This window comes from Struthio camelus, chromosome 5, assembly GCF_040807025.1.
Source record: "Struthio camelus isolate bStrCam1 chromosome 5, bStrCam1.hap1, whole genome shotgun sequence".
Lineage (NCBI taxonomy): Eukaryota > Metazoa > Chordata > Aves > Struthioniformes > Struthionidae > Struthio > Struthio camelus.
In genome coordinates this window covers 44,222,944-44,235,515 of record NC_090946.1, presented here as the reverse complement: position 1 = coordinate 44,235,515, position 12,572 = coordinate 44,222,944, and the positions used below count along the sequence as shown (strand labels likewise).

Genomic DNA, 12,572 nt, shown 5'->3' with positions numbered 1-12,572 from the left:
ATAGATGAAAGGAACAAAATGTTTTGGGGAAAGTTTTCTAAATACTAGAAAATTATATTTATTCTTTTAGTGATCCTATTATCCAAACTGGAGAGACTCAGGCAAACAGCTGTCATAGAAAAATTGAGCTTTCAGTGTTATGCTCTGTGATACTTAGAAGCAACTGGAAGTTTTAAGGTAGCAGGCTAGCGCCTCTGTCCCCCTATTCCAAACTGAGGTCTTCCAGCAAACTCTGATGCTTGCGTGGGATGTCTTATAAATGTCATGTGGAGATGACTTTCAGCACTAAAAAGCCAAGTTTGACGCCCAGGAACGTAGCCTCTGGTGCAGCACAGAGCACAGGCTAAGCTGTATCTTCATATTGTTAGCAAAGCTATGCTGGAAACAGACTTGGGGCCAGGCTGAGGGTGGGGAAGTCATTGATGGCTTTGTATGCAGTGTATGAGCAAGGATAGAAACGTCAGGGAAGTATGCCCGTAGTTCTTACTGTCACATATGGCAATTATTTATGAAACACAGTACCCATACCATCAGGCATCAGCCTATTTTCTTTTTTTCTGGGGTGGGGGGAGGGGTATTTTGTCTGGTTTTGGCTTGTGACTCTTCATAGGTTAGTCTTGCAGTCTCGCCACACAGAGGCGAGCTGCCTTAGCGCGCTCTGAGCTGACCTATGGCTCGTATGGCCCAAAATCTGAGCTAGCAAATTCCGCTGAGTGCCACAGCGTATTAGCTGAGCCTAGGCCCTGTTAGAGGTCACTGTGACAGTGACCACGTGCTTTCCAGTTGTTTCGTAGTACAGGCAGAGCAAGCTTGTGTTTGCCTGCAGAAGGCATATTGCAAGGCTGCTAAAACTGACAGTAGTGTCTATTTTCAAGTTAATTACTATTACGTCTTAAAATCAATTTAACCTTGCGTAGGTTCATATGTTTTAAAGGGTGAACTACAGCAGGGAACAGAGTTAAGAATGAAGTGCTGGTAAAGCTCAGCAGATCAGCACAGGTACAGATAGCCACGCATCTCCTGAGTACAAACGTTTTCTTCCTCGGAGTAGGAAACAATGAATCCTTTGGAGAAAAGGGTAGAAATGCAGACTTGCACATAAACCAGCGGCAAATTTCGTAGCGCAGCATAAATCTGGGTGGAAGGAGACAAAGTTACCCTGGTAAGACACTTGGGGGAATCTGTCTTGCACTCTGTGCAGCTCTGAAAATTTTCACAAATTCTATTAACATAAACAAAAACCAACAATTCCTCAAAGTAAAGCAGAGAAGCTAGTAAAATATCAAACATTATTCTTCAAATAGCCTCTCAGTTCATGAAAACGTCCTCTGAATGATGAACCTTTGAACTTCAATTATAATGATGAAGTTAATCTTGGAAAGAAAAGGATCAAGTTAATAATAGGTAACCATATAAAGCCAAGTGGTTCTAATGATGAAATTGAATTTTTCTCCTCTGAGAAATTCATTTTATGAAATTAGACATTATTTTCTACATATAATAACTTAATTGGCTGATAAATTAGTGTTTTCCTCCTAGGATTTTGTTCTATGTTATAATTCAGGCAAGAATTTGAGATACAACTAGCTGGACCTTTCATATAGACAATATTTTTCGTGGTTCTCATTTGTTTTCCTGTTGCCAGAGAAGCTGCTGGTTTTCAGCTTTTATGGCTGAGCGTATTCTTTTACTAGGAGAAGTTAACGAGGCTTATTGATGTAACTTGTGTGTGTTGCACTGAGTTTCCCAAGTTGAATAAATTTCAGTAAAACTTGTGAAATAGAGATATTTTTACTTAATACTTAAAAATTACTTGCTCTAAAATGCTATTTTGGACCTCTTATCTTAAAATAATGAATATTTTAAAATAAACCTGATAATGTTGTATTTACCATCATCTACTATATTTTACTGTTTGGGTTGGGGGGGGGGGTGGAGAGTTGACAAAAGTGAGACTTTTCTGGAATTTAAAAACAGATCCCCTCATTCCCAAATTTCTAATTATAAAATGACATTTGTTAATGAGGACTGATGATGAAATATGAAGTCTTTCCTCTGGAACATTATGAACCATAAATAATTCAGTGCTCAAAATCTATCTCTGCCAACAGCAGAAAATTAGAATTGTCAGGATTCATCTTCCAACAATTTAATGTCTCAGCATGTCCCAGCAGGTAACAGAGTACCTAGTAAATCTTTGCAGGTAAGACTTGGGTTTGAAACTAAACAAAAATCTCATTAAAGGTTGTATGGGAAATACCTAAGCAGGGTAGAATTGAAGTAGCAAAGTTAAACCAGATAAAACAGTTATTAAAGAGAAAATAGAAATACCAAATTAGAAAGCAGAAAGACCATTCAGAGTTTTCTTATTGGAACAGCAGGTTTCCAGAAATGGTACATCTTTATGCATGAAGCTTTCAGGGACCAACTGTGATAAGGGTTTGGAGGTAACGGATGTAAAGGAGAACAGGCACAACTAGATTTGTTTATTTTATTTTTATTTTAATAGATTGCAGGACTTGTTGTTACATGGATATACTTGGTACTATGTAAAGCATCCTGCTGTGCGTGCATGACCTTTAGAGCCACTTTAGTTTGCCAAATGTAGCTGGTACACTTGCACAGAACTGTCAGAAATGCGTGGTAGCTGTTACATGTGCAGCATGTAACAGGCATGTGTGAACCCTATTTGTTTCGCCCATATGCAGTTGGTCTGGTGCGTAGAATAATTTTGAAGTAACTTCTGCCCACAGCAGTGCTAACCTTGAAGTTGGATTGAACTTTGAAGTTAGGTCAGACTGCTCAGGGCCTTGTGCGACTGAGTTTTGAATGTCTCCAGTGATGGAGATTATAGTCTCTCTGAGTGACTTATGCTAGTGTTTGACCACCATCATCGTGATTTCTCCCCTCCCCCCAGTATCTAATTGGAATTTCCCTCATTTTAACTGGTGCCAGCTGGCCCTCGTCTTCGCACTGTGCACCTCTGAGAAGGGTAGTTGTCTTTTCTATAACCTCTCTTGAAGACTGTTTTCAGTGTGTGCGCTCCAGCCCCCTACCCATCTTAGTGGCCCTCTGCTGGGCTGCTTCACGACGTCAATGTCTCTTATTTGTACCAGGGGGCCCAAAACTGGGCACAGTTTCAGATTGAGCCTCACAGGTGAGGAATAGAGGTGAGTAATGACTTCTGAGCTGCTGGCTATGCTACCGTTGGTGCGAGGGTGCTCTGCTGATATAGTAGGACATAAATGTCCTTTTCTGTTGTTTTGTTTTTTTAACTAGTTGGTTCCCAGCCTCTGCTGTTGCATATACATCCCAGGTATACACTACAGTACAGTGTATTTGCTGTTTCTGTACCTCAGGAGGTTGCTGTCAACCATTTCTCTAGTCTGCTGAGGTCTCGCTGAGTGGCAGTCCTGTTCTCTAGAGTCTCAACCAGTCCTCCCAGTTTGGCATCATCAGTGAACTTGCTCAGGGTGTGTTCTGTCCCACCATATGAGTGTTCCAGAAGCTTTGGATCACCATGTTGTATTAGAGGTGCAAGCATCTGCCCAAGTATGGGCAGATGTGGGTCGTTTTGTTTATGATCTCCTCACACACCATGAAAGTCATGACAAGCATCATTTAAGTTCTTTTGTTTTAGGATGACTAGTAAGCTTGGTTGTGGGAAAAGTCACTACTTGCTTGGTAAGCAAAAAATGAACATGTTCCCACATAAACCAGATATGGTGAATGAAGATGTCTGGATTGACACACCTGATTTTACTTTTTGAAATAAAAAATTGATCAATTTTTCCATTCATCTGAACAAGTAGTTTTTTTAATTATCTTGTTTGGCTACCTGATCCAAGATAAAGACCAATTATAGGGTGGTTTTTTTTTGGCTATCAAGAGCTAATTTAAGAAAGGCACTTTTATTGAAATACTTATATATACTTTTTTTTTTTGTTGTGAAACGTTAATATAGTTTTCTCAAAGTCTTGGAAGGCTCCCTTTCATTCAAAGGTCTCTGGATGAAATCTTGAACAGTAGGTCATCTTCTTTTTCCTGGTGACTAATTTCAAATCATGAAGAATAATGAATCAAGAACTCCTGACTTATCTATCTTTTCTAAAGAATGACGTAAGACTGCAAGCTATCTTGAGATTAAAATGCAAGGACTTTTTAAGTTTGACCCGAATGGTCCCTTGTCCTAGTGATTAAACCCCAGTTTTAGAGGAGGAAGCAAAATGAGGATAGAGTAATATATAGAAAGGGAAGCAATGAAAACATATTTCTTTTGTTATGGATCATTTCAAGTTGCAACTGGATGCAGAATATTCTGATGCTCGTAAAAAGTAATGAATGTATATCATCCTAGGGATTTGAGACTTATTTAGAACAGATCCTTGGCCTACTTTAAAAATTGTTGTAATATTTGTCTGCCATCTGACAAGTAGATCATTTGTTTTCCCACTGTGCTCTCTTTATTGGTTTTTAATTGATATAATCAGTACTAAATGTTAATGTACTACTTTCTGTAGTCTTTACGTGTGCTTTTCATTTAAGGCTTTTTATATGTAGTTGTTCATTTGAGTAGTTTGTTGGCCTCCTTAAAAAATGTAGATGATTTGGAAAGCATACCCTTCCTTGCATATGTTAGTTTGTCCTCACAATATTATGTTCGTATAGATATTTGTAGCTCTACCTTGAATTATGTTTTTTTACAGATTGAAATAGTAACAAAATAGGAATTGTTACTTTTCAGAATTACCGCTGTGATCTTTAGAAGTAGATGTGATACTGCCTATCTTCCAGTTATCACTAATTTCAATAATTGACTACATATTTTTTATTACCAATTCTGCTACTTAATTTTCTGCAGCTTTTCCAGTGTGTAATATCATCTGATCTGTAGTAAGTTACTGTTATTTAAATCCAGATTGATTTACCCTGTATTTGATGCTATCAAGTTTTACAATTAATGAATGTGAGAAACTATCCAAGTATAGATTGTTGGTATTGTTCCTTTTCCATTAAATCTGGTGCTCAGTATATCCAGGACCTGGATATACCAGGACCTATTTCAGAGTGTTTAATATAATAGAAAGTAATGTTTTATTATTACAGTTTGGCTGGAGCTACTCAATATTTATGATGAGACTCTCAGATTAGACACCTGGGGCAGAGGCATCTCTAGAGGAACAGCAGCAGAGAGCTAGTTAGTCTCCAGAAAAACCTTAATTTAGGTGACTTGGTTTATATCAGCTGGACACAGGCAAAGGAAGAATTCAGTTCTTCAGAGTAAAATATTAGCTATTACTTTAATCATTTAGTATCTAAATTCCAGCTACTAAAGTAGATGAAGAAGAATTCTTGTGGAAAACTGCAGAACATGAAACAGCTGATCCCCAGAGTAATACATCCTTGATGCTAAGTCAGGAACAGGAGAAATATTTCCTTTGGAAAATGTGCTGTGCGGCCTTATAACTAATGGCTGTGCCGTATATTCAACAGGTCAGGAATAAGATCTGTAGAACACTTACATATATCCTTAATTATTTAGGAGAGTCGTCTTCAGAATTTAAAGGAATTTAAATTAAAAAAAAAAGTAAACTGGGGGGAAAAAAGATATCATTTGGGTGTTTATATGCTCAGCATCAGCTTTGGGAATCTTTAAAAGAACCACATGAACTTCTGCCCTTGAGTTAATGACTAACTAGCAGTAGGAGGGATGTCTGTTTCTGTAAGGACTAGCACTTGGGGGGGAGGAGATGCATGCTTTGCTTTCACGGTTACTGATGCGGGAAGAGGAATGGCGATGGATAGAAATCTTGGGTTTCATTGCAGGCTGTAAAGAGGAGTGTGTGGTAGTGACCATTTGTACTTCTGGCTGTTTTGTATTCCACCCTAAGCTTTCCTCTTTCTTCCCTGTTTCTTAGCTTGTCTTTCTCCTGCCTTAGATCTTTGAGTTTTCATTCTTCTTCTTTTATCTTCGATTCTTCTTCCAAAAGTAAATCTGTACAGCTCTTTGGAAATGTCTACATAGTTTTCCCATCTCATAGAGCTTACTGTGTAAGCATTATTTGCTATATAATGGCTGGAAAGTGCACATAAAGCTTTAGGTTACGTGAAGGTGTGTGGTGTTTGCATTTCTCCCTCACTGATCCGATTTGCGCACGAAAGTTCATCAGCTTGACTAGTTGTTAACCAGAATAGTGTTTGAAATGCATACAGAGTTAAAAATAATAATTGATATAGCTTAAAATTTAGGAGTTTTGCGACTGTTAAATAGTTGGACAGCCTTTTAAAGTTATTCAAATTCCTTAGGTAGAAAAAAAACTATTGTTTCCATCAGTATTGTTGTAGTAGACTTCTAAGGAGAATAACTGCATTTAGGTAAACAGCTGTACAAATACAGTAACCATAGATCGTTTGTGCTGTTTTTGTCATCTGTAATGGACTCAGCTTGCATTTTAAGTATTCCTTAAGTGTTCAGCTTTATATAAATAGCAGCTGCTATTTCAAAGCAATGCTGTCTATGGCAAGTGGGGTTAAACTTGCTGCCTTTGGAGGTGAAAGTATTCTGGCTTATTATTTAGTTACTGTGGAGGGAAATACTCTGTAGTTTTGAGACTAGGTTGCAGAAAGTAACAGTTTTTGTATAAGCATCAGAAAGCCTTGATTCCCAGACAGTACTGAACCGTCAAGGTGGTGGTGGTGGTTCAGCAGCCTCTCTCGGCACACGTTTGCCAAGTATTTAAAGGCCACGTTTTGGATAATCGGTTCAGCCTTTGAAAATTAACTCCTTTGTGTTAAAGGCGTACACAGTAATGCAAGATTTTGTCTTGACAGTATCATGTCTACCAGCCAGAGCATATCAGTGGATTTATTTTATTTTATTTTTTAGCTGCTCAAAGCATGTTATAAGGCTTTGGTACTGATGAGGTATGGCAAAGCATTTCTATGGCTTTGTGAAGACAAATTACAGAGGAGCTGTGACAGACCATATTTTCTTAACAAGGGAAATAACTTGATATGAAATGTTCCATTTATTTAAAAGTGTATGTTTCTATTTAATTTGTGTTTATTTACTGTATGAAATCTGTACTGAGGGAGTGCATGCTTTCTGCAGTACTCAGCTGATCTGCAAATAAGGCTGTACAGAATGTAGAATTAATGCTATTGACAGCCATGTTCTCTATTATTATTTTGTATTCTTTCTGCTAATTGACTTCCTTCCCTTTTTTGTTAGCATTTCAGTTATTTACATTAATGGAAAATTTGAATAGGTATTGCTAATACCTAATTGCAACCAAGGATGCATGACTTATAATTACTATTTTGGGTTTTAAACACTTTAAAGAATTTTGGGCTCCAGTTATGCATCAGTTATGAAAAAAGTTATATAAAATGATTAATGCTTTTATCTCCCTTTTCTCTGTTCTAGGTTTAAAAGAAGCATAAATGATTGGATTATAATGTTTTGGAGTGCAAGTGGTGCTGAAACATTTTGAAGATATTGGAGCATAGCCACTTCTTAAGATGCAAAAGTTAAAAGAAATTATTGCCTATCAAACCCTACTGAATATCTGAATTCTCTGGATACCTTGCATTTAACTGTGTCCTTAAATGTCCACGATTAAGATCTCATGCAACCGTTGTATATTTTGGAGACTATTCTCCAGAATAGAACTGTGCATTTAAAAAGCAGAAATGACTGTATTTTCTTTTGGAACTTACTAAGGCTGACCACGCTGAAAGATCATGACCAGCTTGAAGCGGTCCCAGACTGAAAGGGCTGTTGCCACTGGGGTGTCAGTTGGAACAGATGGCACCTCAAAAGTCCACTCGGATGACTTTTATATGAGACGCTTTAGGTCACAGAATGGTAGCTTAGGATCTGCAGTCATGGCTCCAGTTGGACCTCCTCGCAATGAAAGTTCCCATCACCTTACCTCTACTCCTGGAGTCCCTAAAATGGGGGTCAGGGCAAGGATTGCTGATTGGCCCCCGAGGAAGGATAACATCAAGGAAACAAGCAGATCTAGTCAAGATATTGATACATCAAGTTGCCTTGACAGCATGTCTTCTAAAAGCAGTCCTGGGAGTCAGGGAAGCTCTGTTAACCTGAATGCAAGTGATTCTGTCATGTTGAAGAGCATCCAGAACACACTTAAAAGCAAGACCAGACAGTCTGAGAATCTTGACTCTAGATTTCTTACACCTGATGGCTACCCCAGTTCACCTAGGAAAGCTCTTCGCAGAATAAGACAGCGCAGTAACAGTGACATTACCATAAGTGAGCTTGATGTGGATAGTTTTGATGAATGTATCTCACCTACTTTTAAATCTGGACCATCCCTGCACAGAGAATATGGCAGCACATCTTCAATAGATAAGCAGGGAACTTCGGGGGAAAGTTTTTTTGACTTACTGAAGGGCTATAAAGATGAAAAGTCTGATCAGAGAAGCCCAGCCACGACTAAGCTCAGTGAACTCCTGATTGCCAGTGGAAGCAAGGGTTCTGGATTCTCTCTAGATGTGATAGATGGGCCTATTACTCAAAGGGAGAACCTGAGACTCTTTAAGGAAAGGGAGAAGCCACTCAAGAGACGCTCAAAGTCCGAGACAGGAGATTCATCCATTTTTCGTAAGTTGCGCAATGCCAAAGGTGAAGGAGAGCTTGGGAAATCTTCAGATCTTGAAGATAACAGGTCAGAAGATAGTGTCAAGCCTTGGACTTGCCCAAAGTGTTTTGCTCACTATGATGTGCAGAGCATATTATTTGATTTAAATGAAGCAGCGATGAACAGGCATAATGTTATTAAAAGGAGGAACACAACAACGGGAGCATCTGCTGCTGCTGTAGCGTCACTTGTGTCTGGACCCTTGTCCCATTCTGCAAGTTTCAATTCCCCAATGGGCAGCACTGAAGACCTGAATTCAAAAGGAAGTCTCAACATGGACCAAGGGGATGATAAGAGCAATGAACTTGTGATGAGTTGTCCTTATTTTCGTAATGAGATTGGTGGGGAAGGGGAGAGGAAGATCAGCCTTTCCAAATCTAATTCCGGTTCCTTCAGTGGGTGTGAAAGTGCCTCGTTTGAGTCAACTCTGAGCTCTCACTGCACAAATGCAGGAGTAGCAGTTCTGGAAGTTCCCAAGGAGAATCTGATTTTACATCTAGACAGAGTGAAAAGATACATTGTTGAACATGTAGACCTTGGTGCATATTATTATCGAAAATTCTTCTATCAGAAAGGTAAGTAGATCTGTTTCTCCCAATGTAACTGATTTTTTGCTTAATCAAAATATAAATTCAACTGACATATAATTCATGAAAATATTACTATTATATTTCTTACCATCAGTGCTTAACTACATTGTTTTACTAGTTTGGTGCTTTAACCAATAAATGCTACGTTTAATAGAATTTGTCACTGTCTTGGGGAGGGAAACAGAAGTTATTTTGGTATCAGTATATCACCAACGGTTAGCAGTGGCTGCAAGCTATATATATCTTGAAATGCAGCTTTGGTATCCATGTTGGAGAAGGGGGGGTTTTTTGATATTTGAAAATTGTGTGGGTTTTTTATTTGTTTGTTAAACACTAAACTGAAACTAAAATGTGACAACTTTCTTCCCTTTGTATAAAGAGCTGATGCACTAAGGATTTAGTGGGAATGTGCAGCTTGGAAACTTAGATGGCATTTGCAATATTCTTTGAACTTTTAATATCTTAAAAATAAGTAACCATGCCAAAAATAAACATAAAAGGCTCTTTTCATGACTGATGTCTTTCATCACAGCCACCATTCTAGAAGGAAAATTCTGATTTGTCAGATCCTGAAGAATTTTATATGTAGCTAGCTTTCATATTGGTAGTTTCATATTGATAGCTTTTTTAAAGAGCATAAATGGGTTAAAAAAAAAAAAAAAGTTGCAGCTGATTTTAGGGCTGCTTGTTAACCTAAAAGGCTATTATAGATATGCAGAATGGAATTCCTATAGAGTCAATAAGAAAGAGGAGGGGGAAAAAATCACTTTCAAATATTTCTTCAGAGAGATTTAGTATTTTAAAATAAGCAATATATTCCTGGCATTTAAGTGCGATGTTGAATATAAAATTGTATTTGCCTGAGTTTGCAGGTTTTTACTTCTCTAAAATTTAGTAGTACTTCTACAGTCTAGCATCTATACCTGGCTCTGAACAGAATGGCCAAGAAAAATCCGGCTTGTGCATGAAGATCTCTGGGGAAAAAAAAAATTTTTCTTTCTATATTGCTAAGGAATGAATATCTTTAATGCTGCACTCCAAAATGCAATATGGAATATAGTCAGTGAACAAAACAACTACAGGAACTTTAGGTTTAGATTTAAAGTTTTCAGTAGAATTTAAAGGAAAGCACAAATTATTTCAATCCATATAGAAATCGGAATGAAAAAAAGGGGAGAAAAAGGAAAAGAAAGAAAAACAAATAACCACTGTCATATCTATATGTGTTCTAGTGACAACAATGTATCTGAAAATAAAGAGCACGCTTCTCTTATCACGTGGTTTTACTGAAACCAAGGATTGTCATTTTTGTTGGATATATGAGAGGGGGGAAAAATTCAGATCAAAGAATTTTGATTTACAGAAATGAGTAAAACCCAGACATTATTCAGATACGCCTCTCATCAAATTCATTCTAGCAACATGAGATGCAAATCTCACTGTCTTTTCTTCCTGAGCCTGAAAGGGAGCAAAAAGAATTGCAATCCACATTTCTGTAAAGTTTAAAAAAGGAAAAAAAAAAAAAAAAAGAGTTGTGTGCAGCATCGTGTCACTTGCTATTCCATCTCCTGACAGATCAAGCTGCTTTAATGGCTGACCTGGAAAATGTTTGTTCCTTGGGTACCAGTGATAAGGACTGCGTTTTGTCTAGTTAGTGAAAGGAGCTCAAAAGAACTTATTTTCTTTAAAAAGTAATAAGGGCTTAAAGTAATAGGGCTGCCTAGCTAAAATGGATGGTCAGGCCAGAAGAACTTTGGCGCATGAACTGTGGGTTATAGCGCATACGGTCATCTTCTGTTTTTTCCCTGCAGTGCCTTCCCTCAAAACAAATCTCTCTTTCCTCTTCCTTCCTGCATCATCTGGTGGTTGGGTGGCTCTTGTCACACCTCCCATAATCTCCTCTTTTGCGATCTTTTAGGACTGAGAGGTAGCCTGTGCTGCAGGGCTTTTGAGTGGTTGATCCGCATAGTTGAGAGAGAAAAGCGTGGGGGAAGAGAATTGAATTCTTCCGCACGGTATAAGGTGAGGGTGTGTTTGGAGGGGAGAGCCTGAGCCCAGAGAGCTCTGGCTGCATTTACCTTCCTATCTGTCACCCTCTGGAAGGATTTGATTCCTTATCGCCCTGCTGAGTTTTGCAATCAGCAGCTAACGGTTCAATTTCGTGTTACAGCTGACCTGATTTAACAGCATTTCAGCACCGAAAGGGGGAAGATCATATTCCTCCTCCTTCCTGGTACCGACTCTGTTTTTTCTCGTCACATGGTAGTCTGGTTCAGTTTACTCACCAAGCAGAAATCTTGTCACCACCGTTCATTTTGTTATTTATTTATTGCTTGGTTATTTTTCTCCAATTTTAGTGAGTCAAATCAGCTTCCCTTGCAATCAGAGAAGTGCTGAAGTCTAGTGCCAGGTAAGCAGTGAAAGCACCCAGGGGAGCAGGAAGGAGGTGTGAGTGGGATTTTAGTCCCTAGGCAGTAGCAATTTATCTGTTTGGCTTACGTAACCTCAAGGGAAACTGCACCCTCATGCTAGTACAATTGCGATGCCAATTTGTATCTTCATTTTTTTTTCTAATAGCAATTAAGCTGAATTAGATAAAATCTAGATAAACGAGTGCTAAGGCTATTGGTGACGGGTAACCAAATATAAAGATGTCAGTATGTATGTGGGGTTAAGGAGAAGAGGAGCAATGATTTTCTTAAGTCCTGAGACTCATTTAAAAATTCACTTCATTCATGTTCATTCCCAGAGGGCATAAGCTTGGAGCAATGCTGTTGCTAGAGTTTTTGTTGAGGAGGCTTCTAAAAAGGGATGTACTTCAGAGGCCTTATTAGATATGCCAAATCCCTGTAGTTTTACACATATAAAAATATTTTGTCGAACCACACACCACATTACCTTTCCACAGAAGCCTCAGAATAATCTGAAAGAAACATGATGTTAGTGATAAAACATAAGGCAGTGTATTTAAAAAAATATATGTATATATCAGTTGTAACTGATTTTTTTTAAAAACATTTGGGTATTAGCTAATGAAATCAACAGGCATGGATAATTTGATAGTCTTAAAGATACAAAGCAAAGGATTCTGATTTAACAGTTATAATTGTTAAAGATCTCAGAAAAATGTGAAAATTTTACAGGGTTGGAAACTCATTTTGTGTTGAAAAGAAAAGTGTTGAATCAGAGAATTTTAATCTTTTAGCTGGTTTTCACTTAAAATAACAAAGTGAGTAATTTGACATAATATAAAAAAAGAATTGACAGTTAAAAATGTTAATGTGCCAGCCGCATGATTTCACAAGAAGTCTTGTAA

The 12,572-nt window shown here is 38.0% G+C and overlaps 1 protein-coding gene across 16 annotated transcripts in view; it reads left to right on the top strand.

The window, feature by feature from the left end:
* Positions 1-12,572, top strand: part of SIPA1L1 (signal induced proliferation associated 1 like 1) — a 229,065-nt gene that overhangs the window by 139,434 nt on the left and 77,059 nt on the right. For all 16 annotated transcript variants that reach the window (XM_068946113.1, XM_068946100.1, XM_068946115.1 and 13 more), the window contains one exon: positions 7,427-9,241. In XM_068946113.1, coding sequence (XP_068802214.1) covers positions 7,744-9,241 — 1,498 coding nt within the window. In that variant the 5' untranslated portion in view covers positions 7,427-7,743. The remainder of the gene's footprint in view (positions 1-7,426; positions 9,242-12,572) is intronic.